Source organism: Osmia lignaria, chromosome 6 (genome assembly GCF_051020975.1).
Source record: "Osmia lignaria lignaria isolate PbOS001 chromosome 6, iyOsmLign1, whole genome shotgun sequence".
NCBI lineage: Eukaryota > Metazoa > Arthropoda > Insecta > Hymenoptera > Megachilidae > Osmia > Osmia lignaria.
The window spans coordinates 6,759,231-6,786,775 of NC_135037.1; the positions used below are offsets into that span (position 1 = coordinate 6,759,231).

Consider the following 27,545-nt stretch of genomic DNA (forward strand, 5'->3'; position numbering starts at 1 on the left):
ATAAATCGAACTGCAATCTCAGGCTCGTCATCGTTAATTAGAGAGTCGCCACTGCAACGATGTACCTTGCGTACTTCGTCCATTCATCATCTTTAGAAAATCGCTTTCGTCATGATTTCGATCGTGTACTTTTGTAATTCAAAAGGAAAACAAAGCACTTATTGTATCCTTTATTCCGCCAGTGCATTTGATGAAATTACTCGGCAGAAAATTAATCTCTTATATAAAATAATTCTCAAAGGAAAATACTATTCAACGTTCGACGAGTTGAAATGATATTTAAATGAGGTTAAATATTAGGTGTACAAATCAATTCGGTGCCTTCAGCACTACGCTTTCTTTGTATTTGATGTATTTGAAAAATGGCATGAGGATTCAAAAATGATAATGATTATTTCGATAATTAGAGTCACTATGACTGTTTAAAAATAAATCTGCGATTAAAAAAAGGATAAGGCATAGAATTAATGTGTAATCTACTTTTTCAATGAAAAGTTCAAGGTTACCTAGAAAACTAGCTTCATATAAAACTTATCTAAAGATAAACTTATATTACTATCCCGGTTTATATACGATAATATCGATGACTCCACCGTTCATTATAAAACAAATACATGATCTCATTCAAAAGCAGAGTTGATTCTAATATTTCCTAAGCTGCTGTGATCAATTCGGTACCGAAATCATTTGCAATTACTAATTTGGTAAAATGATACTTGAAAAAACGAATGATCCTAAGAAGGCATCTACTCGAAGAAGGATTGAGAAAGTAGAACGTGCCAATACTTTTCCTGATCTACTATACACTTTCACGCCACCCCGTACATTAGTCGGTCGAAGCGAAGTGTCTCAACGAGGGTCGTGTCGATGCGTCGGAAATTGTGCTGTGAAATTTTAGGCCGAGAGTCTATTAGCGCTGATAAAACTCGTTCTCGTGAGCGGGACACCGGCTGCAGTGTCAACGAAAAATTAGATAATTCGATCCCGTTCAACGAAGTTCACACAGTTACGTTTCACAACGAGCTGGTAATTCGCTCGCTATTTCATCCGGGACTGGTAACGACAACTCTACTCCGCTTTCACGTATCGTGCGCCGGTGTATGTAACTGGATCGAACCTCGCAATTTGAAGTTTTGGTTACGTATATGTATACCTCTATAAATATTCCGTACACGCAAAACGTACCGGTGTGTTTCGCGTGTCTCGCGCAATTTATGACGCAAACGAACGACAAAAAGGAAGTCTATAGAAGAAACAACGAACCGATGAGACAAGGATCGAGTTCCATTGAAAACGACTGAAAGTAACAAACGGAGCACGACGAGACACGTCCGTGAATGTAGTATGCGTGTCTCTGTCACGGTGAAAACGCGATGACAGTTACCGTTAACGGGAAGACTGAACTAAATAAACAGTGAGGAAAGTCTGGCAAATCGAAAGGACGCCGAATCGCAAACCGTGTGAACTTTCCATGGACAGGGTCGTACACATGGAAACTCACGTGTGCCCACGATACGTCATGATGGCCGCGTGTAAACAAACAGGTCACACGAATAGCGTGTAACAGCTGAAAGAACGGGCTCACGACAAGTACACGTTGCTCGTAAGGTACGCGTCGAATCAATGTCAAAGCCAGTGTAAGTTAACATACCGTTTGAAAGGCGAGGAAAAAACCGGGGACAGGTTTGAAGCGCGTTTTCGAACGACTAGAGAAATCGAGAGTCGAGGTATCGAGAGTCGAAAGAAGTGCATCGTCGAGTGAACGTAACAACACTCGCGCGAACCTGTAATTTTTGCTTGTCCTCGATCAGATGAACATCCTGATGATCGATGCCCTCGTGTCCAGGTGGCACAGCATTCGGATGACCCATGGACCCCTTCGGACCCCCTTGCAAACGAGGTGGCGCCGGTATAAGCAATTCCGGTCCCGCTTTCTGCATGTGCTGGTAAACACGATACACACTGTTCACTGCTACGCCGCCGGTGCCAGCACGGAAATCCGGCAAAAAGAAGAACGTACCGAAACACACGACACCGAACGTCAAAAACACCAGTAGAATCAGATACTTTTCACGCGGACGGAACGACCGTCTCGAGAACAAGGGCACCGGCACACCGTTCACGAACCGCTGATACGACGGCAGGATACTCGACGTAGCTGTCATTTTAACGATACTGTCACGACACGCACTCACTAACGCACTTTTTCGTTTTTACAACAGACGAAAAGCCGAGCACTCGTGCGCGTTGTTGCCCTTTACCTAGCCGTCGCACGCCATTACAAATGCGGTGAGACGCGAGCACCACCTGCTCGCCGAGATTGACACTTGGTCGCGGTTGGGGCGCCAATCAGCTGGCACGACACATGCGCCAGCTACTTGCACACCTCGCGTAATCTATCACGAGATTGGTCGGTACGATACCACTTGCTTATACACAGTTGGTAAATCGTCCAGTAGTGAACACGGCGCGACAGGAATCATTCGTAAAACACGTTTTTTATCGCACAATTTAGGAAACTGCAGTCGTCTTTACCACTTTCGAATCAAATTTTACTATATCGGTTGGTATTTCATTAAAACCAAATTTCCGCTAGGAATTTCGAGCTCTTTCAACACCGTTAGAAGTACCACGTAACATAAACTGCGGTACGCTTCCTGATAAGAAGTGTTTTTATTTCAAAAAGAATAATTTTTGTTGTTTATATCATTATGTTGATTTTCATTGTTTATGTCTTTTATATTATTTACTTTGAACAAAGGTATTAATTGAAATGATTTCAAATATTCGTATATTCCACTTGCTCAGTAGATGACGATTGAATTTCAAATTTGAAAATTGAAACAAAGATAATCTCATTGGCAACTTATAGACCCAAAGCTATCTGCTTATGTCACTTTTCTAAGTATTTTAACGCAAAATAAGTAATTTTTCAAATTTATCTTAGCATTCGCCAGGTGGCGTCGCTATTCAGTTTCGAAGCGTCACTCGCCCGTTTCACTCGATCTCTCGCTCGTCCGCTCTCCTTATCCTTATATGTATTTTAATTCAAACCCTTAATTCTATCCACGGTCTATAACAATAACAGTTTCTCTATTTCTCTTCCCTACCGTGCTTTTTCCTCCCTTGGCTTCCGATTCCTCTCTCTCACACCTCTCCTTCATTCATTCATTCATTCAAAAAACATAATATATAAATAAAAAAATGTCGTTGTTACATTAGTGTTGTTTCACGAATATGTAGGCATTTAATTTTTAACTCTTATGTCAACCCAAATCCATCTTTTTCTTTTATCTACTGTTTCTTTCTACATTGATGGCAGCAAAATAGACACAGTTGGAGAATTGAATCTTCTGTCCGCTAAATGTTTTCGTCGCCGCTCCCAAATTCTGAACACTTATCAAGTCTTTACTGTACATGTCATCGGTTCCTGGACACTCAACGATACAACTAGGACTCCTAAATGTGAAGGAGGTTGTATTAGTAACGTCTACACATACAAACAGCATTCAATGGGTTAGTTACGTCTGTACTGAATTGTACCGAAAGTTATTATCATCTCGAAAACTAATAAATACCTGTAGCTAAAATTTTAAACTTAGGTTTCTAAGTTTCTAACTAAGAAAAAGAATTGAATAAATAATAACACCTTTTAACGCCTATTAGGAAAGAATATACAATACATTTCAATTTATTAAGAAATAACTTTATTATGAAAAGTCAGTTCATTACAAATCACAAGCGGTTACTTATTTCTCTATCACAGTAGTTTGCAATAATTACTTTGGTAGTATGATTACTTGGTATGATTGGTACAGAGTGTTTGTAACAACAAAATTATTATATCAGTTGCCGAATCAAGTAACACTATATGGTATCACTTTCGTACAAAGTTCATATAAAAACAAAAATAATGTTTAAAATAATTTCCATCTGTCAAAGTGATTAAAAAATATATAATAACGTAACATAATTTACTCACAGAACGAAATAGAACGAAAAAAAAAAATAAAATATATAAAAAACCAATACAAAAACAATCCTTTAACTCATAGAGTTTTCCAAACGCATAAATAATCTCTATTAAATCTTATAAACTTATAGTAATACTATTAATAGTTCTTACTAATACTATTAGAATGTTATATAAAAATTAGTATTAGCATAAAAAAACGAGGAACTTTGGTACCAGAACTTAATTGCATTCAATTGCAGTTAAAAAAACAGAAATGAAAAAACGATAATAAACTAGTTGTAGAATGGTAATAATATTGCATATTCGCTATCATCGATCTAAAAATGATAGCAGCACCAAACTACTCTCAATCTGTTTTCTCTTCAATCTTCGCAATAAGTTAATAATTTACCGGGTGCATGGTGGTGCTTTCTGAGATGATTCTCAAAAGCCCCGAATCTCCTATAGTCTTTATTACACACGCCACAAGTGAATTTTGGCGAACGATCATAAGGAATGTGATGTCTTTCTTTTAAATGATGAGACAAAGATGACTTGTGCCTGAAAAGAAACCTCTATCAATGCAGTGACTAGAGTACGATCTTAAAAAGTCTTAAGAGGTTTGAAAATAAAGGATGGCTGCCTAATTCTTTACCTATACGCTTTCATGCACATGTCGCAACTGAACGATTTTTTCAAACGATTGCAATGAACTAAATGCCTATTGAAATGGTATTTTCGATTGAAAAACGTGCCGCAGCTTTCGCAAAGTATTACATACATACCTAAAAAGCAAATTTAGTAAAAAGAAAAAAACACCGCGAATAAGCTTAGATTTTTTTCATTTTTCTTTTACATTTACCTCCATGCGCGCCCGCTTGATGCATCGCAAACGTACGGGCTTTCGAGAATGTTAATGAACATACTGAACACTCAAATCTACAAATGCATTTCGTGCTTTTAGTAAAATAGAAGGAAAATGATGTTGTGTTTTAATTAAACATAACGCAAAGTTAGTAAATATTTTATTGTTAATAATGCTATAAATATTTATAAAAATATTCGTACGGCATAGATGTATCTGATTCACTTACTTTTTATTATTTGAGCAATTATATTCGTAATCTTTCTCAGATTGCGATATATTTATCGGATATTCGTTTATTTCTTTTCCGGATGCAGGTGTAGGTATATCAAAATCGGTTTCCAACAAAACATCATCAAAGTCATTAAGAGTATTAAATTTTTTGGTTTCATCCGAATTTATAGCTTTTTTTGATATTTCCTCTACGATGTTATATTCGTCGCAATAACTTGCTAATTCTGGTAATGACAGATCAATATTATCAATAGAATTTTCTGATGATAATGTTCTTGTACTATCTGCTTTTGATGAAGTATCAGTTGCTAAATATATATCATATATGTCTGTAGAATCTAAGTCAATTTCATTATCCGTATGGATTGCTTTTGGATTAATTATTCCTGCTAACATCTTATCTTTTTGAAATGCGTTATTTATTGTTTCATTAGCTGTTATCCAACTGGAGACACAGTTTTCCAAACAATGATCACAATGAGAATCACATGTCCAATCTAATTTATTATTGTTTAGAAGTAGTATATCTTTCTCCAGATGTTGTGAAAATGCTAATGATTCATTTGTTAAGGATCTATATCCTTCATTAGATGTATCAACTTTATTGCTATTTAAATCATATTCTTTTTCAAAGGTATCACTATCATTAGTTGTACTCAAAGAATTATAAGTTTCATTAGAATTCAGCATATACATGTTAGAGCCAGTTAAATTATTATCACTGTATAATTCATAATTAAATTTACTGAATATCTCATTGCCTGAAAAGTCAATTGAATCTTGAAAATCTGTACATTCAAATTCTTGCAAGCAAATATATTCAGAACTATAGTTTGTTGGTATATTGCAAGAATTCTCATTTTGTTTAGTTTTAAGGAGAGACATTTCGTGTTTTATATCCTGCTGTTTAGTGTGACATGTTAATTTTCTCTGTTTTGTAGGAGCCTTTAATTTTAATGATGTATGAAAGCTTTTGTTTGATATTTTCTTCTTGTCATCAACAGAAGAATCTATATTCCAACTAGGGTATTCGTTCCATACATCAGTAAAACCAAGTCCTTGTTTTCTTTTGCGAGATAAATATTTACATTTGGTTTCTTTCTTAAAACATTTATTTTCTTGAAAGGGATTCTTGTATATGAATGGAATCTGTACATTGTTTTGATTTTCATCTGTTTCATTCAGCTGAGAAAAGATTTTCTTGTTCAGTTTTGAATTGTTTTTTAATATGTTGGGAATTGTTCTAACAGTTTCAAAATTGTGCAGAGCTGTATCATCATCTACATTATAAGTTTCAAAGTTATCTTTTTCTTTGTTAATCATATCATTTATTTCAAAGTAACATTGTTCTTTATATTCTTTTGTATTCAATGAAAGACTTTTAGAATTCTTATATGTCAAATGCCAAGGATTTTGATAATACATGGTAAATATTTTCTTCAATGTTTGTAAATGTATACCTTATGCATTCCACTATTTTTTTTATTAATTGCGTTTTAATTTGTGTTGTTTACTATAAATTCATTAATTGATGACAATAAGATATATTATCTGTCAATAAACGAATAATTTTTATATTCATAGTTACAAATTAAATAAGTTATTTATACTGTGTGGACTTACCTAGCTTTATTGACGACGTTTAGTTGCCGCCTAAAATGTTTGCAAACACGCAAACCATGCGGGTCAGTGTGAATTTTAAAATTTTGCCTGACCACATGTGATCACTACCACTGCATAATCCGAACTGAGAAACGGCAAGAAGGGACAAAGTATAGTTTATGATACTTCAGTTAGAACAGACTGAAACCTGAGAAGTCCTTGAGAAACACAAACGTAAACAGTTCGAAGAAACATCACACCGAGATCAGAGATGTATAATGTATATATTTATTTTGCCGGCATTAAATATGTTACTAAAAAACTAATATAATTGCTTTTGTCTTTTTAAGGGATCACCTTTTGTGCTATTTACGATTTACATATATTTTTCACGTTTGCCGAAGAAGTCGAAATAAGATGGAGGATACAAAATGCAGATGAAACTTCAAACGTAAGTTACATTGTATTTGTTTTCTCTGTAGATTTTTCATAACTATAATTGAATCACGATTTGAACCGAACCTAATATTTTTCGTACGTATATATTACGATTACAAAAAATTATTTTTCGAAACATAATGAAAGCATGAAAATGTGTGAAAATCAATTTCGAAATCAGTAATGTCATAATAAAATACTTTATTGTGGTAATGAAATCATTATAATAATAAAATTTGAGAAATAACAAAAAATCATTTGGGTGGGTGGGTGAGTGTGACAATAATGATTAAATAAATAAAATATTCTGTGCATTATAGTGATTGAATATTGATTTGGCTTTTTCAAATGCCTACCATAAATAAATTACCAATCATCACTTTCAGCCAAGTCATCATTTTCAGGTCTTAATGTAGAAAATAATACATCTCTGACTTTTGGCCTTGGGTCCTCAGTAATTTTTGTGGGTACGGCTTCTGCTTGACCCAACATCCATTCTAGTTCTATAACAAAATAACAATCAATATTAATTTTAATATACACATAAAAAGTTTGTCTAAGATAAAATGTCTTTTATGGATATGAACCTGCTTCTGTCAGTTTCATTCCTCTTAATTCTATTGGTCCAATAAGTTGTTTTACCATGTTTCCATTATGGTAAATAAAAATTGTAGGAAGATTACTATCTGGCCAGTTAGGAATACAAGTAGTAGAAATACTTTTCAGAAACTTTGTTGTAGGAAATTTTCTAGCTAAATTGCTTAAATATTGATTTATTAATGTGCAAAGTGGGATGCTAAAACAGAAGTTATATGATTAATTCTTCAATGTATTTCAATGTATTTCTTTTCAAGTTCATTGAACAATAAGTGAAAATCATACCCAGGTCTATACAAGTGAAGTACAACCCAAACATCATCTCCAGCATTATTCACTTCCTGAACATAATCTTCACCTGAAATTTCTTTCACTTCTCCATATTTAGATTTGCTGGCCAGTTCCTTTAATTCTGCTATTCTTTTATTCCTATATTCCAATAAAATCTTCTCATCTTCTTCATCCTCTAATTCATCTAATTCATCCAGTGTCTTAGATTCCAAATCATTAGCAGCTATGTATACAAATAATTACATTTATTAAAGTTCTATTTTTAGTTATAATATTGGTATGAAATGAATAAAAAGTACCACGTCCAGTCTTCTCATTTATAGTATTTTCTACTATATCCACTATTTGTTCCTCTGTAACTTCTTTTTCTTTCTCAGGTATAATTCCTTTTCTCCTGAGAATATCATTCCATTCTGTGTCCTCATTTGGATCTTGCTATAACAAACAAATATAGGTTATATAAATCTGTTTAGCAAAATTTGCATTCAGATTTTGTTCTAATGTTGTTTTCTTTATTTTTCAGAAACACTTAAATAGCTACATATATATCAACGTTTGTTTAACATTTTGATCTTTATATTATTTAGCATTCCTTATTTGGAGTCTCAAACGTTGCCTCGAACATAACCTCAATGAACTAAAGTCTTCTTTACTCACCATAGTGTCAAAATATGCTTAATACCTCGGTTTAGATACAAAAAAATTGGCTTATATTAATTAGATCTGACTAACCGATGTACCGAATGCTTTTAAGTGACAATAATCATGTATAATTCAGTAGTCGTGGTCGACAGCTGATCACGTTTCACTACAACGAAATGCTACACAGCTGCACTTCGACACACGTGCATTTATAGTATGTATCATCAATGACGCATTCATCCTTACATTCCATTCTATTTTAGGTGATGCAAGCGTTGAAAACTTTACCGACAGTCCTTAGAAAAATCCCCAGAAACGATTTCTCACCTTTTTAAAAACAATACAAAGTTAAAGAGAAGACCGGAGTCATGATTTCTGATATCATTTCCATCATTGCCAATATAGATGCGAATTAAAATAACATATTTCTCATCTATTCTGCTTTTATGACGATAATTTATTAAATACCATTAATATTTTATGTTTTTTTGTATCTTCTTTCTTATATTTCTGTGCTTTAAAGTGAAAAAAGTAATCTTGATCTTATTTCAATGTGGTGTTGATAATTTTCAACGAATCATTCCGATCTTTTAATGTTAAAGTTTCAAAGCAATTCGAAGTTTCTATCAGTGCCTGTGATTGGTCATTCCATTATGGCGTCCTCTTATTTAGACCAATCAGATTCATCGTTGAAAGATGCGTTGCGCGGAGTGTGGTGGAGTGCAACATTCCTCTTCGAAGCTTCGTCCGTTTGGCACGTGTCTGCAACAGGTAAGATTAAATTATCTTCAAATATTAAATTAAATTGCCGATCGGGTGTTAACAGTACAAAAAACAAAAAACATAGGCAGGTCGTAAAGTTATTAATAAGGCTATATGAATTTTATTATTTTTAAAAATGATGTCTAACCCTTTTCAGTTTGTTTCACGAAGTTTTCTGGTGAGGACAACAAAATCAACAAATTCATTGTATTTATTTATGTATATGGTCATTAAGATATAATCGTCAAACACTGCAGTGTTTAATTATGAAGCGTTAGATTTAAGTGAATTTTTATATTATACGAGTATTATAGGAATAGGCAGATATTCCTAGTAATATAAGTATGTAGGACAAATATGCAATTGCATATTTATTAATTACAGATCTGTAATCAAAATCAAAATTAAAAAATGTTGCAATAGGAATAAAAAACAAAAACATACGTAGATATATGTATAGATAAGTAGATAGATAGGTAGTAAAACTAATGCTCCTTTTGTTGTTCGTTTGCAGAACAGTCGAAATGTTTTGCAAATGTGCATCAAGAGGATGATGTTATTGAATGAAAGTAAAAATTTGCATAAATGGAGGGTGGATGGGACGAGGTAGGGCGGGTCTCCGCCCACAGCAACCTCCCCGTGGTAAGACCTGGGCAATCGTTATTTGATGACTAATTAATAACTGTATCATTATTTCTATTGTACATTTATTAATTATGCAGCAAATAATACGAGCGAATTGGCTGCGAAATTTATGCTTTTTTTTTTTAATTTAATCTGTGTTATATTTTTTTCAGGAATTATGCCTTTGAGATTCTGAAGTGTACCACATTACAAATACAATTTTACGGAAAAAAAATTAATAATAATGAATGCATGGTCGGTATTGTTTAATTATGTACTTATACATATAGCTATCGTAGCATACACGTGTCATTTAGGTGTATGCGAAAGGTGACGTAGTATAGCATACCGTTGATAGCATGCGATTACTGAGGTGGCGCTTAAATCTGTTTCTGTTCGGCCTAATTTTCGATGAAACGTTAATTGTTTTACCGACGCGGAATTCAAAGTTCAGCCTCCACGCTTTTGAAAGTGATTTTTCATAGAAAAAAAATAACATAATTTTGAATTATTAAATATTATAAAATTTCTGCATATAAGTGCGGAGTCCTATCTGAGAGTCAAATTTTACTCATACAATCAATTCTAAAGAATTATTCATTTAGTTTTGCAACATTTAGACTGATATGATTATCTTCTTCAGATTTTATTATATGTACAAAGACTTTGATTACATACTGTAGGAAAATATTCGTATCAATAGCTTAGAACATCAATCATGATACTTAGCGAAAAAATAAATTAAAATTTATTTTATATACAGTGTTTCACCACATGTGTTACAAGCCCGTATCTAAACATCTATTAATTCTATCGAGATCATTTTTTTCTGCAAGCTTCATCGTAAATAAAAGAAAAGACCGATTCCACCTAAAATGTGGGAAATGAAGGGCAGCTGCAAATTTTTAAATAAAATGTGAATCGTGATGATAAAACGATACCATTTTCTTATTATTTAACTAGATATGTTAACGATGATGTGTATTTACATGTTCGCAAAACTCGATGAATTTCACATTTAATCGATTCGGCCTATCTATTAACCACAATTGTTATAAATTACTTTCTTCGTTGTTCGCTCGATTACAACGCAGCATACAAAATGTATAATTTTCTATTTACAAACGCAGACTGCTGTATCTAGCATCCAAAAATGTTTGAGCTCTCGTATTCTGAATATCGGTGAGACGTGTATAATTTTTGTAATATTTTTGAGCTTGATTTCGAAAATATAAACAATTCAAAATTATCTGCGTGACTTTCGAGTCGCTCTATCCTAAACCTGAGGCAATTGAACGAATAATTGATCTCGTGGTCACAGGCTTGTATGTACCTTTGCAAACACCGCACCGTCGAAGCAAGCACCATTAACAGTAAGTTCACTTTCAGATAGGGGCTCTAACCGCTTCGTAACTCGGTTAAAAGCCCAATTAACCCTGGTTACGATACAGAAACCTGTACTAACCCGTAATATGCTCTCGATGGACTACAAAGAACAGATTATATAAGTTGATCAAATAATTTCTAGTTTTGCGAGAAATAATTTATATAATTGAATTAATACTTTTTGAATTGATCAAAGAATAAAGCATTTCAATTTATTTTCATTCTTAATTAACACTGGAACTACCAAAGGGGTCAAAATGACTGGTTTCCAGTTTCTTATTTTAAATTATAAATTTTATCGAGGTATTTTTGGTTAGATGTATGTTGACTGTTTTTATCTATTTAGTAATCTACATCATTTTCAACTTAAAAATAAGTGTGCTTCACACGTCGGTAGTTTTAGTGTTAAAGAATAAACTCATTTCAACTTTCGTTTTCGTACGAATTAACAATGTCTTACGCAAATTGACTGACATTAACAATAAAATGAAACAAGCTATAAATTTTACTAAAGTATTTCATATCTATTTACACATGGGCAGTGAAATCTGCATACTCCTAATACTTTGGCATCGACCTAACACATTACTTCACATACAATTTTATTTTTTATCGTAGCGTGAACAGTTAGAAAGCAGTAGAAAATTTGATTAGATTCACAGTTTTGGAGTTTGCAATAGCCTCTTCTCCATCGTTCTCATTTTGATACACTTGACAAGGAGGGTGATTATCGTGAAAATAGCCCCGAAGAAGGAAATTATTCCCAGCACAACGAGAACCATAAACCAATTTTTGAAAGTGCCTATTCTATCGTCGAAATCGCAATTACAGTTTTCGCTGTCGTTTAAATTTAACGCTGAAAAGTTGACCGGTCTAAGAGAGATCAGCTTCAGATCATCCTGTAGTTGACGTCTGTTTGTGGAATTCTTCGATTTCTTTAGAAACCTGTACGATATCGTGTACGTGAATTCTTGGCCGTCGTAAGAACCCTTGGCACTGTAATATTGTATTAACAGTTCATTCCCACTGGAGGTGAGAGGGACTTGTATGTTATTGATATCCTGATGAGACACATCGCAGTAGGACCATATTAGAACGCTGTTGTTTGCCTGTAAAATTAATATTTATATTCGTGAGAGCAGTGTAATGTTGCCCTAATCTCTATCAAGCATTAACTCAGGTTCAGTTAGTACCGTGCCATTTTAGATTCTTGCATTGGCTACTTTCATTTTCGAAACTCAGGACAATATGGAATATTGTAAAATTTTTCTTCGTCGTGTTCAATCACGAAATAATACCCGGTGACATGTGATACTTTCTGCGTAAAATTGCCACTCAACAATGTGTTAAGTAGCAAAAGGTAAAATGGCAAAAATCAATTATAACTATTATTTTGTGATACAAATGCTGAGAATTAACTCTTTGCGGTCGAATGTCGCCATACAAGTGGCATCACGTTTCTATTCACTAGGTCGAATGTTGCCGCAAAGACGGCAAAAAACAATTTTATTATCTATACCGTCATTGAGTATATTTTCCTATTTGGCAATATTAACCCTTTGAGTATATTTAACGCTTCAGTATATGATATTGCTTTATGCAAAAAAATATATTCGACCTAGTGAGAAGTACACTTGAAAAAGTCCTCGACTGTAAAGGGTTAAATTAAATAGACATAGTGTTAAATTAGAAAAAAATAAAATATAGGTGAAAATTTTGACAGGCATTGAATATTAAGTTATCTTCAGACTTACTTCTATTCCATTATAAACTGCAATCTCATTTCCGGAACAGTAACCCAGGCTTAGATTTCGTTTCTGTGATGAATATTCCTGGTTCAATTCGTTTCTGATTATCTTCATGTAAACGGAAATCTTCTCCGAAGACCTTCCTATGAATTTATAGCTACATAGAGTATCCGGAGGATACCAGCTCGGCAACGATTTAATGCTTTCCCTGGTACGTTCGGAACTTTTGTAAACGAACTCACAATTTCGACCGTGTTTCGCACCGGATGCCTGCTCCGTTTCCTGTACGGACAATTGGAAGCCGTCGTGCATTATCGTGCCGTCTTGTTGCGCGAAGAACTCGACGATGATGTTCTTTCCTCGCGTTACTATTCGCGGCACTCGACCCTCGCCGCAAAATTTCGAAATTTCGAACATCTTCCCGTCCACGTTCTCCAAAAGAACGAGGTAATCGCCAACGCAACTGCTGCTTCCTAGTCTCTCCTGTATTTGATTCCTCCTCTTGTACGGATATTCGGAAGCCTTATCAAAATGAAAAATAATTCTATTCAAAAACAATGCTAAATTTATCACTCCTGCATTTGTCTCTTTCTTCGTTAGAAGTTGAAATTCGAAACAGAGTGTAGAATTAGGAAAAAGATAAAATTTAGGTGGAAACTATGACAGCGATTGAATATTAAGTTAACTCGTTAAGTTAAGTTAACTAAAACTAACTCACTCTGTATGTGGTAGAGGAAGTTTGCGACAACTGTTTAGAGTTTACTATGTAATTGCTCTAATATCCTTTACCGAGAAGTTAAAGTGCGGTAATATTTGCTAAGTAATTTCGGTAATTAGAGTACTTTACCGCTCCATTATGGACGATTAAATGCAGAAAATATAATTTCTCTTCAAGATGAAATTTCTTAAAAACCGAGGCTGTTGGGTAGTGAGATAAGTTTTGTGGCGGCGACGACAGGTATATAATTGTAGATACGAGCCCTTGGGGCTCGGCCTTTATCTTTCGGGGCTATGTCGTGCAAGATGCTTAAAATAATGTCTCCACTAACCCAAAGGAATAAATGTGAAATGAGTTGAATGGCGAGAACGTTGGAAGGGAAAGGAAGGAAATACAAGTGGGTAGGATACGCGGCTTCATCCACTTATGTTACAGTTTCTGTGATCGTCTAACTCTGAGATAAAGTTGGGGATGGGTATGGTGCCGCAAGGCTTCGGGGTACGGTTTGGCCGTTTCTCGAATAGAAGCCGCTTTTCTGGCTATCGGTGGATCAAATTCATAGACCACGTTGGTTTCAACAATTTCAACACTTCTGAGACTTCGAAACTCTTCAAACTTTCGAGACTTTCAAGATTTTTGGGTTCGAATGCACTCGGTTGCATATCTGTTACCTCTGACTCGAATTTTAGTGATAAAATTTATTATTTCATATTTATGACAAAACATTTTCCAGTGAACTTACCTGTACCGTGTTTATCCTTTCTTGGATCGATCCCTTTCTTGAAATTTCGCGTGCTCCATCGGGAAAAATATTTTCCTTCGATATATCTTCCAGATCGTGATCAGAATTCTTCCACGAACCGATCGAATCCATAGACTTTTTGCGAAGATGCTGCGGGCGATGAAGTCTCCTTTGACTAAATTCGGGCGACGTTCCTTCGTCGTGATAACCGACGAACAGCCTGGAGTCGCTTCTGATACCGAGAAAGGTAACTGCGGATGACTGTTCGGTTATCTCTTTCGTACGGTGGCTATTTCTTCGGCTATCCTCGGTTACGTCTTTTCTACGAGAACTGTGAAGTCCTTTCGATCCAACAACTTTCTTCTTATCTTTCTTAAGTTTTCTTCGATCATTTCTGTTCCTCTTAAACTTGTGCGACGTTTGACCAATGATAAATTCTAGCTCCTCCTCGTGATCGGGACTTCTTGGTCTCCTCTTAGATATATATCCCGGTACGTACCGTCTGACCGATTTAGCGACCCTCGTCCTCGATGCTTCCGGAACGATTTCAATGTGCCGCTCGCAGTTCTCTGTCTGACAGCTGTCCTGAGACGTATGGTTCATCAGATCGAAGACATCGTTCGGTTGACCTCCGATCTTGAAACGACCCGTGTTCGATTCCAGGGCGATTCTGCACCTGATGCCCCGGGGATAAACGCCGGGGTAACCGGGGGACATCAGTTTGCAGAATCGTTGCTCGTTCCTCATGGCGCACTCCATCGGACACTCGAACGAAAAGGAAGGAGAGAAACCGCGATATCGTTCGGCAGCCAGCTGCGTTGGTAGAATTGAAAATTGGGCGGAGAAGATCACCGGGTTTTCGGTAGCAAATTTCACGTCCGAGTCCATTATGATTGTCAAATTTGGTCCTTTCCTCAGGAACAATCTGCAGGGTAATAAAAAAAGAACACTGCATTTAAAGAGCATACGGTGCTCAAACAAAGTTGGCGCGAAAAGTATTCGTACCGAAGTTATTTGCAAGAAATATTAGTGAATTAGAATTTGTTTTACCTGGTCGTATTGCTATTCACGTGGCCGCAATAACGTCCCGTTTCATTTTGAACATCCTCGCTGCTCTCGAAAAACTGAATGTAAGCACCTTTACATTTGGTTTCTTTCAGAAAACCAACTTGCAGTCTTCTAATTTTTAATTCGATCACCTATATCCAATTAAATTATTTTAATAGAGCTTAGAACCCAGAAAATGAATATTTATGAAAGAATAATAACAATGCTTGGAAGAAAAAGAATTTTTATTAACCTGAGTGTCTCTGGAAGGTGCTCTAATGTGAACCATACATCGTCCCATTCGTCCTGTCCATCGTATCCATCCAACGGAATTTCTGACGGTACGATTGCATCCTAAAATAATTAAAAGCAATAATAATCTTAGGAAAACTTTCTACTCGGAAAAAATACGTTTTACGAGCTTCCAAGTAATATATTATTTTCAACTACTTCTGGCTCGAGATCTTTTGTCGTTAATCCGAGACAATCAGCACTAATCCGATTACGTTTCATACGATGAAAAGTCAAAGACGCAAATCGTTGGAGTGCGAAAAGCCACTGTATCGGCTCTCGGCAGCAGTCGACGAGCGTAATTCTCGCTTACAGTCGAGGGTAAAATTAATTGGACACGTTGTGGAAATGTTTATTATTCAAATTTAATGAGGAAACTCTTATTATTATAAACGCAATTCGAAATATTATATGTTTTCATAATATTCAGAATATTGTACGAATATGAATAAATGACGTGTAATCCACATTGCAATCAATTTGACGGAAACAAAATCAAATGGACAGTCGGACAACAAGGTACATATTTGGAAACAAACAATATAGAGAATCGCTAAATGTTGATTGTTCCTATGAACAGAGGTATCTCATAGAGTCATCAGTTTACATTATACCGTCGTAGTGTTAGGATCATTTATAAAATAACGTCCAAATGCCTGTAATTAAAGAAATTTTATATTGTGAAAAATTATAACAAGTAGAAATATAATTACTCCGATAGTATTTTTTATTTATTTTAAATAATATCAATCTTCACCACTCGTCCACGTAATTTTGTCCCCGACTGTATATCGTTATTCGCGCATCGCTTCCATTGTATCGTGCAAATAATACTGGCCGTATCACATCTGCACCATGGATGTTATTAGGACAATTGCACAAATAGAGACTTAACAATTTGCTCATCCCTGATACGTTATATTAAATTCCATGCAAACTAGGACGATAAATCGAAGTGATGCATATTGCGTTGCTGTATGACAAAAGTAGAAGAAGCAAGTTTTCTCTTGATATTAATGGATCTTGATAATATGTTCAGAGATAGTTATTAAAATTGTAAGAAGTGTTAAAAATATTATATTGTCAGTACTGCTAATATTTATTGATAAATTGTTTTGCAACGTACATTAAATATTTATTGATATCAGATTTAGTTTTGAGCGTAGATGTATATAAACGGACCATAAATTTGCAATAAGAGGGTGAGTAGTGGTAAATCAAGTAGCTCCATAAGGATTTTCAGTCGACACGATCCGAATGGACTCGAAACCTAATCGATTTACAACTACTGAATTTTTGCCATTTTCTTTTCAATTTTAAGGGTTTCTTGACCTGAAGGGGCAGCTTATGTTCCGTCTATACAGTTTTGTAATTTTGAGTCGACGTTAAACGACGAATTGACAGGAATGGCGGCCCGAGTCCGAGCTGATCTTGAGGGCCTCCTACACTTTGAAGATAGTTACAGATCGCAAAGGGTTAAATATCTTGCTCCTGCCTCAATATCCATTCCTAGAGTAATAGAATTGCCCGGAAACCGACGATTAACAGAAGTTGGTAGCAGGTAATTAACTGGCATTGATGCAGCCAATTCTATAGAAATAATAAAGAGCCGCTCATTAATACTATTTCTTCTTTGCGACTTTTGTATTTTCATCAATACCTGTACTCTATTTCTCTTTTACTTATCTCGGCTTCTTGTTTACTCGCTCTTTCTATTTTTATTTACGATTTCTTTCGCTCTCAATTAGTCTTTTTCATGTTCTGCAGTTTGCGAACTTCGTCTCATCATCAGAAATCTATGATACCATCGAGGTTCGTCTGGGTCTTTTCAACCGCATTCGTCGCTTTCTTCTTTTTCGTCCTTTCCTTCGTTCCCGTTTCTTTTCCAACGTTATACCCTCTTTTACAGCGAAATTTTTTTCTTTTTCTTTCGCTTTTTTTTCGGTTCACGTTTCTTCTCCGTTCTTCCTTTTTATCCTGTTTTGTTTCCACCCTGTTTCATCCCTCTTTATTTTCTTCCTTTCAGCTTTATCTATCAGTGTTCCAATTGAATTTATACGAATAAAATGCGGTAATACTAATTTAATGAGACATTCAATCTATGATTTAATTTTCATCACCAGATAATTATAAAATTATTATATTCAATTTTTATGTCTCTGATGTATGAAGATTGTAAAAACATTCGAAGCATAAGAATAAGTTGCATCATTAACATCTTATGAATATATTTTCAATGCATCTACATATTTGGTTCTTTATATCCTCGGGGAAATAAAGCACAGCAACGTTGTTCACATTGCTGAAACTTTTGCCTGCAAAACAGCCGTAACTGTGAAAGAAATAGAGCGAGATCAAATTCATACGAAAACAGAATCTGAATATGTTTATACACGTCTGATAAATATTTTATCATTTCAGGATAAGCTGGCCTCGGATGCTGCCCCGATATTGAATTGATCCCCATTTTGCATTAAGCTGCAGAGGGAGTATTTATATCTTCATCAGTCTCGCTTTCCTCGATTGACGAATTTGCAGGTAATGCAACTGCATCGTTTCCACAATCCAATTCGCGTGTCAACAGTTTTTCACTGATATTTATTCCATCGTGACCACTTTTTTCTCGCATTGCAATAATTTTATGTCATCAGATGTGATCATCGATATGTAGAGGTAGCCATTACCAAATAAGAGTGATTTAACAGAAGATGCAATAATAACGACGTCGAAAAATGACCAAAACAGGTAAAAAGGCAAAAATTAAATGTAACTTCATTCCTAATATAATATGTCCGTAAGTGAAGCTCCTTGCGTCTCGCAGGGCAGAGGATACCTTTGTCCCTTGTCCCTTGGCTTAATCTCTTTTATAACAATATCCCCGTAGATTGAAGAACAACTTAATTAGCCGAGATCGTTAGAATTTCCGCGCTGGATTGCAACGAGTCGTTAACCGGACTGAAATTTAGCAATTATGCAGGAAATAACATGAACTTGCTATTATACACTCATTTCCCTCGTAAATGATCAGTTCACGAAGGCTTATATTGCGAACATGTATTGTCACGGAGCGTACTTAATTTTCTGAAATCGACAACAGGGATGAACAAACAACTTTTGATTATTAGAACTGCTTATACTCGTCGAATAGATGATCTTAAATGTTTTTTTTTTTAAACAAAATCGTTGGAAATATTTTCCTGCTGGACACGGCTCATATCCGCAAGCCTGACATAGTATCAGCTGCAATTACCGGTGGATCCGTACGCGAGTCAATTGCAAATTAGTCGGCGGCTGCGTATAATTGCCGAGTTTTTAGCCGGTCGAATCGTTAGGTTCTCCTGGTCTGCCTTGTATGTTAAACAGTCATTACGCCATTCAAATAACGTCGCGATGCACGAATTGTTCGAATATTTGGTTCTGCAATTATTGATTTTGTATATGATACAAATATTTTTAATACACCCATACCTCGCTTTACGGCCTAGATACGTTCCGGAAAGATTGGCCGTAAAGCGAAAAGCCGTACAACGAATCAATTATTTTGATACAAACCCATACAAATTCAATTGGATCTGTTCCAATTTTGTATAAAATAATATAATTTTTAGTTCATAAAGCATTTTATTCTTTTTATTTCCTATAAATAAAAATAAAAGTACAGCATTTTTTTGGACCATATAACGAACATTGAAAATATTTGTATCAAGACTATTTGAAATTCTTAAAATTTCATATTTGTTGTCCTGAAGTGATTTTAAAAACAGTTATGAAAAATCTGTAAATTCAAGTGCTCCGTCGACACTATTGAAAACCAAACTTCAAAGCGACAGAGGCAGCGTGAAAAATATGCAAAGTGAAAGATGAGAGAACCGTCTCAATTTATGCAACACAGAAGTGGTCGAAAAAAATTCAGCGACGATAACGTCGGCCTCGAAGACAAACCATTCTAAAGCTCTCCATGAAACGGTCAAAGCGAACCCATCAACCGATACCCGCGGGTTATTTGTTACACTTAAGGCTTCGTAATCGTCGGTTGTTTGGCGTCTTCAACTTCATCAGTTCGCTGGGATCAGGAAAAGTTGTCGCGAAGTTAAAGCTCGGTGCATGTCTGCACCTGCCGTCAGTCGCTTCGAAATCCCCATAACGAACCACTTCTCAACTACACGAATTGAGACGGTTCTCTCGTTCTCCACTTTGCATATTTTTCGCGCTGTCTCAGTCGCTTTGAAGTTCTGCTTCCAATAGTGACGCAAAAGTACTTGCATTTACAGATTCCCGATAAATTCTAAATATATTTTGTTACGACGAGAAATAGGTGGTGGGTTTAAACAAAAAATGGTATCAAGAAAAATAATTCCAATGAATTCGAGTATTCGGGTATTCAATTGAAATACCGATGACCATGAAGTGACTTAAATTAGAAGAAAATCAGACATGATTGTCACGTTGTTGGAACATGTTCGACTCGGAGTAGGCTCTATGAATATTCAAAGCTTTCAACCCCTTGCGAAAAATTCCTAAGCAACGATGGGGTGGCTCGCGAATGTGCAATACTCCACCATGTAATTAATCATATGCATCAGCACGATCCTTATAATCGTATAATTCTTCACATTGGAAGATATGTCGAAAGTTTCGCGGAAATTTGTTGGCCAAAAGTTTGCAAACTCTTTGTTAGTGAAAAACAATTTTACGTACCTCGAGTTTCGACAAGAGCCCCGGAAAAACTGGCCAACGAGAAAAGTAGCAGCGATAGCAGGTAGAGCGTACCATCCTGCCTCATTTTCGTTGCTCCAGATAATTTTCTCAATTCCTGCTTTCACTCTATCTTCGATCCTTCTTCACCGGTCGCGTTCATCTTCCACACCCCCTGTTCCCTGCGGGTAGCAGCTTCCGTCCCAGTTCAAACGACGTACCTACCAACTACCCTCTTCCGACTGGAGTACAAGGGAAAGCGGGAAAAGTGCGAGAAAAATGTCGTGTCAGAGTGCTGGTTTCACGGCCGAGGAGGGTTTTTATCACCTGGCTGATAACACCTGCAAAACAAATACCGGCCGTGATAAACAAAAGCAGTATTCCCTCATCTACTGAACCGATTCATTAATCCGTGTCTTTTTTTGTAATTTATTAACACAATTTCGTTTTCACAGAAAAGAATTGTTACGTAACATGTATAAACATGTTATCGGCAATATATGAAAAGCTGGTATTGTATAGAATGCCTAAGTAATGTCGACCTAAATCCTAATACAAAAGATATTAATTTTCCCCAAAATTAAAATTTTAAGATTTTTTCTTATTCTACTAATTTTTAGAATAATTATTTTCCAAAATTCTTATAATGTCTAGGAAAAGTTTATGTAATATTAAAATAATTCGGATATTTTATACTTTTCCCAAAAACGCCAGGCATTCTATACATTGTCGCTAACATATATATAATAATCTTGAAGATACTATTTTTTAACTAAAGCGGGCGCGATACATTGAGGCGATCGCAAAAAGTTCAAAACGACACCAGAATATTTTCTTTGTTCACGATCTTAGTTGTTGGCGAGTTAATCCGCGATTCTCGCGCCACGATCCACGGGATTTACGGTTCGTTATGTGTATACCCCGCTGTTTACTTAACTCGAAGGGTGACGCGCTGAGGATTTCGATCACGAGCAGCTGTTGATCCAACGCAAGAGTTCGCAGAGGGAAAAAGAAGGAGAAAGGACAATAGTAGCTCGAGTTTTGGGTAAGAGTTGGAACAAAATTCCGGAAATTTCTCCTCAGGGAAACAGGTCACGGATCCCTTGCGGGGGAATGGTGGCGGTCTTTAAAAAGTTTTTCCTATCTTCGCTAGGGTGGATCGTGCGGTGGGATACCGCTCGGATCCTCTAGGATAAAACAAAGGATAATTAGGTCCCTTTTTTTATTCCCAAGGAGGGTTGCGCTGATACTCGAGAAGAAGCTTGGAATTACCAGTTTCCTTCCGTCCCTTAGTTTCTTGTCTCCCTACTCCTAAGCTGTTCGAATTAGGTCGCATTAATCCTTCAATGTCTTCGGGTTAAGAAACCGAAGGATCGTTTTGTGGTGAAGTGTCTTCGTTTTACAGAGTGATTTACACAATTGTCAATAGTTATTCTCTCAGCGTAATAACAAAAAATGTTAATGAAAAATACAGACCGATTCTTTGAAATATTCTACGTGAAAAAGTGTTAGGGTATAATGTTAGATAAATGAAGAGTTAGGAAAAAAAAGGAACGGAGAAAAGCGATTTCCCATCGTACGATCCACGCAGTTCTGGTTATTTTAAGCAATTGTTAAGTGGCATCCCAGCTACTTCGAAGACACATTTACACGGCCACGTCTCAACACTCATGATTCAGAGGCGATTTATACGACTACCATCCGACTTGCTTACCTTTCTCGCTCGTGCTCATTCGATTTACCTATTACGCATCTCTGTATCGTTTATCGTACTTTTTGCTAGCCTTCCTCCTTGCCCATTCGAAACCATTTTGTCGTCGATAAATTCCACCGACGATAAATAATCTCTATTACAGCAACGAACTCGTAATATCGTTAATAAAAATGTAATTTTCTCTTCTATTTGGCCCTCAATCAAATTACTGTAAAAAAATTTCTGAGGATTTCAATGCAAAAGCAATACGCAGTATTAATGCTTTTCGAGTGATTTAATTTACATACTCTTATGGGGATACCTTTATAAAGCGGAGTAACTTTTAATTACACCCTGAAAGCGTATTGACTGAGCGAAACCAGCTTCCATCAAATTCCGTTAAAATACGTCCGACAGTCGACGAATCGAGGCACAGGACCGACCGAATGCAATGCAATTCTACAGGGTGTGCAATTTTAATCCATCTGTGTACTCATTTTTTTAACCCTTTTACAATCGGAACACCTTTTCATCGAATTTTTCGTTTATCCACCGATCGTATCTATAATCAAGAGTAATTTTTATTTTCTCTGGAACTCCTGATATTTTTCTAACATTTCGGTCCAGGTGCAATGGACTTTAGAGGAAAAAAATGATTTATATTTTATATCAGTGAGCAATAGATAATTGCGCGAATAGATTAAAATTGAATTCCTTGTACATTTTATGTTACGTCGAGCTTGTACAAAGTGCAAAGAACGAACAATAGTTTCATCATCTGGTACTGAATCAAAGGGTATGTCAGTTGCTGATAACGGTCGCGTCATTTGTTTAACTGCAATACGTCGTTTTCGATAAAGTAAAAGAATAAAATGACTCGATGCCACACTGGGGGGAGGCTCGATTCTGTTGAATCCGTGATACAAGTTCGTAATAAATTAGTTTGTCCAAGGTGTGCGGCGACTAATTTGTAACGCACAGATTTACAGAGTTCAAGGTGTAAGCAGCGACGTGAAAGGATGTATTTTTGTCGTGATGAGTAGTCGCGGAGCAGGGTCAGGAACAATTTTCCCTTGGGTAACCACGTATATCGTGCGGTACTTAAACTCTCCAGTCTCACGAGTCGTCTCAGGGGGCTATTTACAATTTCATCGCACAATGTGTTAGCCGGTAGTATTATGAGTTTCCTGGCTGCCATCTAAACCTGCCGATGAGACCGTCTGAATCGTTAATCCTGCTTAACCGCTTAAACCCACGCTCGACCAACGTCGGCTCACTTTTGACCCGCGGTTTGTATTTTGCCAGTAGTATCGGTAACAACGTTCTCCGTTGCGATACGTTCCGTAAAAGGTATTCGATGCATTCAGCAAAAGTATGGCAAAAAATCATTTAAAAATGATTTTTATAATAATTTAATCGAGGACTATTATCAACGAAAAACAAGTATTTCGACATTGTAAAAACGAAAATTTAATATAAGTCCTGTTCAAATAGGAATTCATGCAACATTGAAATTTTATCAGGGCTGTTATTTAAAATACCGAGCTGGTATTGTACAGGAATTTCCGCTCTCCAATTGTCGAAAAACACCCTCCACCCCTTTCCCCGAATTTGAATCCTATAGAAAAGTGGAATGAATTGTATCATAGAATTCGAATTACGCCCGTGTGCAATAAAAGAAATATTAAAAAAGAGACTACAGGAAAAACGACCATGTCGATGACCAGAATGCTCGAAAAAAGAAAATAATTTCAAATTTTTTTACAAACAACATTTGTAGAAAATGTCTCAGCGGAAAATTTAATCGAACATATCTTACATTAGTGTCTGAATATTTTCGTTGCTCACTGTACTTGCATACGCGATTATGCGAATATTTAGCTTCGAATCGGGGTCATAATCATGACTCGCGCGTTTCGCCCCATTCATCGAATGTTGCAAATACGTTAGTCAAGTTTAATTGCCTTAGAAAGCCGTTTAATGAGACACAATCGGGTACGCAGGATATTGGAATTCAATTCGCTCCTTTATATACGGACGTTGTAATCTGTAAATTTATTGCTGAATCGAATTAATTATTCCTCGCCTTAACATAAAGCGGGCGCGATAATGCGTCTATCAATGAGGCTTGCTAAATATAAAACGCGTTCAATGTGAAATACCCGCTGCGTTATAAATTCACGTCATGTGATCGATAAATCGGGGATAATGCAAGGCACTCCGAATCTTTTCTACATATTTATCCCAAATTTACATTTCAACGTTATTTTACGTATCGACCATGTAGCCATTTATTTCATTGTTGTATTTCAAGATGTATACGATTTTTGTTATTTTAATCAAGAAGAATTTTTAATTAACTTTCAATTAACCATAGTTTTTTTTCTAATTGCAGGTGTATGTCGACCTTGAAGGATTAAGTGCATCAATGGTTCAGTCTCTTTAGCATTCAGATTGCATTGACATCAGCTACCGCGTGGAAATTCAAAGATCCGACAACTCAATTTGAATAAATTTCCCGGCCCGCTATCGCACAGGCGATAAAACTTTCTCGAGCATAAAATTAGCAACTATATCCGATATTTTACGACTTACCTTTTCTGATAATGCATTCCAAAATCTTCGTTTCTCCCTTTCGAGGCTCCTTAACGAGATTTTCATCCGCTGCTCGTCGAAGGCTGTTTGCGTCAGCGAGCTGTACGCGCACAATTCTTTTCCCTTAACGACGTCTGTCTGGCTCTTTCCTTTTATACGATTACACATTCAATTCGAACGTAAATCTTCGGTTCACTTAAGCTCCCCCATCGATTACCACTACCGATTCCCGTTTCTTCGAGTTCCGAGAAGGTAAAAAGGCGTCTAACTTAACGCACCCCATGCGACCGTCCAACAATGTCACCTTTTCAATCGTGTCCGGCTGCTAACTTCTCGGATTCGACCACGGCATTGTATCGAGCATCACGGTGTAAACTTTTCCCACGAAGTTGGAAGGCAGTCTCGTCGAAGAAAGAAAACGTTGCGTTATTCCACCGCGACGAGGTATCGCATCTTTCACCCTCTTTGATCCCTCTGCTAACTCCTCTCGGAAGATTAGTTTTCGCCGAACGATTGAATCGCAGGAGAAAAAAATAGCGCCGCGGAGAAGTTCGAGGATCCGTTCTTCGATCAGAACTCGAACGATATTGTCGGCTCGCTTCGAGGGAAAAAGTTGTTCCGTCAAATTTCCGGACGGCGAACTGGTCGGGGATGGGGTCAGCCTGATACCCCTGGCGGAGGGGTGGTGCCGGCAGCACGTGGCAGTTTTTATCAGGGGATCACACGTGTCATGCGAGACGATTATTGGCCTTTGTAAGCACTTTGACAAATGACCCACCGCATATGGCGCGTCGCGCACGACTGAGACCAGATTTCGCCTCCGCTATCCTCTCCCTCTGATCTACCCCCACTATACAGATTCCATCCTCTTCTTCTTCGACCCCCGAGTTACGCGGTTGCAGCACGCAGACTCCGTTACCACGATACTTTTCTCCCTGTCAGACGCCACTTTAGATAGCTTGCCGCTTTTCTTTTTACGTTTCCCGATCAGAGCCACGCGGAAAATCATCCGTAGCCAGCTTTCTTATCGTCATCCAATTACGATTGCTCACCGTGAAAATCGTACTTGTTATTTTGTGGAATTTTTTAGCAGTCTTCGTCGTATTCGATTCATATTGTATTTCGTATTCGTTCTAATACATCACGATAGTCCAAGTTCTTATATTAAGTCCGATGGAATCTAATTGGTTTTCAATTGGCTTCAAGTCCGACCTTCGTCAATGAACATGCGAGGACCCCTATTTAACGATGAGTTAGCCAATTCTATTCAAAGGAGACCGAAACAGCTCGTTCGGATTCATTTGTCCAATTTTGAGTACGAGGTTTAATTTCCATCATGTTTTAATTTGGGTTCAGTTTTTATAATATAAATGAAGAGTTATATTATCTTTTTGATTGATTCTTGACCTACTGAAAAATTAAGTAACGCAGTCCTATCGTATATATGGTGTTCCAATTTATCTTATTCTTTTTGCAAACAATCATGTAATAGATACTTTTTTAGATAAGCACCATCTTACGTAGTGTTGTTCCCAAAGTGCTGGACTTTGTACTCCGATCAACCATTATGGTGCATCAAATCCAATTTCCTCGTAAAGGATCCTGGCTGTATCATTTCCTCGAGTGCCCTGTTCTCTCCTTGATCTACGCGTTTGTGTATTGTCGTAAAGGGAAAGGCAGAATCTCTGAGTACAGTACTGATAGCGTTATTTCGGCAAAGCATTAGTCGCAATTCGCAAGTGAGAGATTGTTCTTCGTTTTCTCGTTATTAAAATATTTACCATTTTAATTAAAACTGCACAGACGTATTTTACTTTTTTCGGTAAATATCCGTAATATCAGGAATCTGATTTTTCTCAGTTGTTCAGTATTTGAAAAAACCCTGGTTATGCTCGTTGGATTCTAATTATCATCCACTTGAAAATATTAAAACCACAAAATTTCAAGCGGACGTGTAATATTTTGGAGCACTGTATCACCGGTAATACTGATTCTGAGTCCACTTTCGTCCTTTACTCTCCGACTTCTATTCTCTTTTCATTCGCTCGAATCTCCACGAGAAATATTTAATTTCAAAAACATTCCATTTTAATTATAGCTCCCATTTTCACTGGTACAATTTTTGTAGGTACAAGTATTAGCGACCTTTTAATCTTTCGCTCAGTTCGATACAAGGATCGGTTTAGGAAGGACAGTACCTCCTGATTTTCCATTTTTCTAATCAAGTTACTTTTTTCACTAAAGATTATCTTAGCAACCTGCTTCTCGCATATCCTCAACAATTTCCATTTCTTATATACATGAAATAATTTTCATTCAGTAAGCTTTTTGGACGTTACACCATTACCTCCCCAAAAAAGAATGAAAATTGTGGATGATGCAGCTGTTGCAACCTGTTTTGCTATCTCTGAATCGGGCGACTGAAACAACAAACCATATAACGCGTTGTAAGGGAGAGGGATTAAGAATTCTAAAAACAGGTTGGTATCCGATTCGAAAACATCCTGGTTTTAGCACAGATTTGATACGCTGGTAAGCAAGAAAACGCAGCTGTCTCTTATTCTCTTGTTAACAACGCGAGCTCGCCGAGTTCGAATAGTCCGTGGAAACGATCTTTCTC

At 36.5% G+C, this 27,545-nt stretch overlaps 4 protein-coding genes and 1 long non-coding RNA gene across 5 annotated transcripts in view; 1 reads left to right on the forward strand and 4 right to left on the reverse strand.

The window, feature by feature from the left end:
- The window catches only part of alpha-Man-Ia (alpha-Mannosidase class I a), a 350,946-nt gene extending 348,671 nt beyond the window's left edge, over positions 1-2,275 (reverse strand). Inside the window, exon 1 of the mRNA XM_034318322.2 lies at positions 1,785-2,275. Within this exon, the coding sequence (XP_034174213.1) occupies positions 1,785-2,165 (381 nt within the window). The 5' untranslated portion in view covers positions 2,166-2,275. The remainder of the gene's footprint in view (positions 1-1,784) is intronic.
- A 1,806-nt stretch (positions 2,276-4,081) lies between these two features.
- LOC117601769 (uncharacterized) lies at positions 4,082-6,813 on the reverse strand. The gene is made up of 3 exons (XM_034318956.2): positions 6,678-6,813; positions 5,050-6,605; positions 4,082-4,516 (listed from the first exon to the last, which is right to left on the reverse strand). Exons 2-3 carry the CDS (start codon positions 6,477-6,479, stop codon positions 4,339-4,341), a joined length of 1,608 nt encoding a protein of 535 aa, XP_034174847.2. The 5' UTR covers positions 6,480-6,605; positions 6,678-6,813; the 3' UTR covers positions 4,082-4,338.
- On the forward strand, positions 4,861-12,041 carry LOC117601771 (uncharacterized). Its single transcript, XR_004580797.2, has 6 exons — positions 4,861-4,967; positions 6,701-6,936; positions 7,007-7,107; positions 9,227-9,395; positions 9,544-10,028; positions 10,184-12,041. It is a non-coding gene; the product is annotated as an uncharacterized LOC117601771 (long non-coding RNA).
- Positions 7,276-8,836, reverse strand: viaf (viral IAP-associated factor). The gene is made up of 5 exons (XM_034318958.2): positions 8,640-8,836; positions 8,282-8,417; positions 7,977-8,205; positions 7,682-7,890; positions 7,276-7,597 (listed from the first exon to the last, which is right to left on the reverse strand). Exons 1-5 carry the CDS (start codon positions 8,640-8,642, stop codon positions 7,461-7,463), a joined length of 714 nt encoding a protein of 237 aa, XP_034174849.1. The 5' UTR covers positions 8,643-8,836; the 3' UTR covers positions 7,276-7,460.
- LOC117601767 (uncharacterized) lies at positions 10,638-25,738 on the reverse strand. Its single transcript, XM_034318954.2, has 7 exons — positions 24,926-25,738; positions 20,641-20,978; positions 15,905-16,005; positions 15,655-15,803; positions 14,605-15,529; positions 13,151-13,666; positions 10,638-12,505 (listed from the first exon to the last, which is right to left on the reverse strand). The coding sequence occupies exons 2-7, from the start codon at positions 20,723-20,725 to the stop codon at positions 12,053-12,055; spliced, it is 2,229 nt and encodes a 742-aa protein (XP_034174845.2). The 5' UTR covers positions 20,726-20,978; positions 24,926-25,738; the 3' UTR covers positions 10,638-12,052.
- Positions 25,739-27,545: the final 1,807 nt, after the last annotated feature.

Excerpts from the sequence above, each read along its gene's own strand:
- LOC117601769 (XM_034318956.2), bottom strand. The coding sequence starts at position 6,479 with ATGTATTATCAAAATCCTTGGCATTTGACATATAAGAATTCTAAAAGT. Across the intron at positions 4,517-5,049 it reads AATTGCTCAAATAATAAAAA|GCACAAGTCATCTTTGTCTC; the intron begins GTAAGTGAATCA and ends GTTTCTTTTCAG.
- LOC117601767 (XM_034318954.2), bottom strand. The coding sequence starts at position 20,725 with ATGAGGCAGGATGGTACGCTCTACCTGCTATCGCTGCTACTTTTCTCG. Across the intron at positions 16,006-20,640 it reads GGCTCTTGTCGAAACTCGAG|GATGCAATCGTACCGTCAGA; the intron begins GTACGTAAAATT and ends TAATTATTTTAG. Across the intron at positions 15,804-15,904 it reads CACCTTCCAGAGACACTCAG|GTGATCGAATTAAAAATTAG; the intron begins GTTAATAAAAAT and ends AATTGGATATAG.
- viaf (XM_034318958.2), bottom strand. Across the intron at positions 8,206-8,281 it reads AAATGAGAAGACTGGACGTG|CTGCTAATGATTTGGAATCT; the intron begins GTACTTTTTATT and ends TTGTATACATAG. Across the intron at positions 7,891-7,976 it reads CTTCACTTGTATAGACCTGG|CATCCCACTTTGCACATTAA; the intron begins GTATGATTTTCA and ends CTTCTGTTTTAG.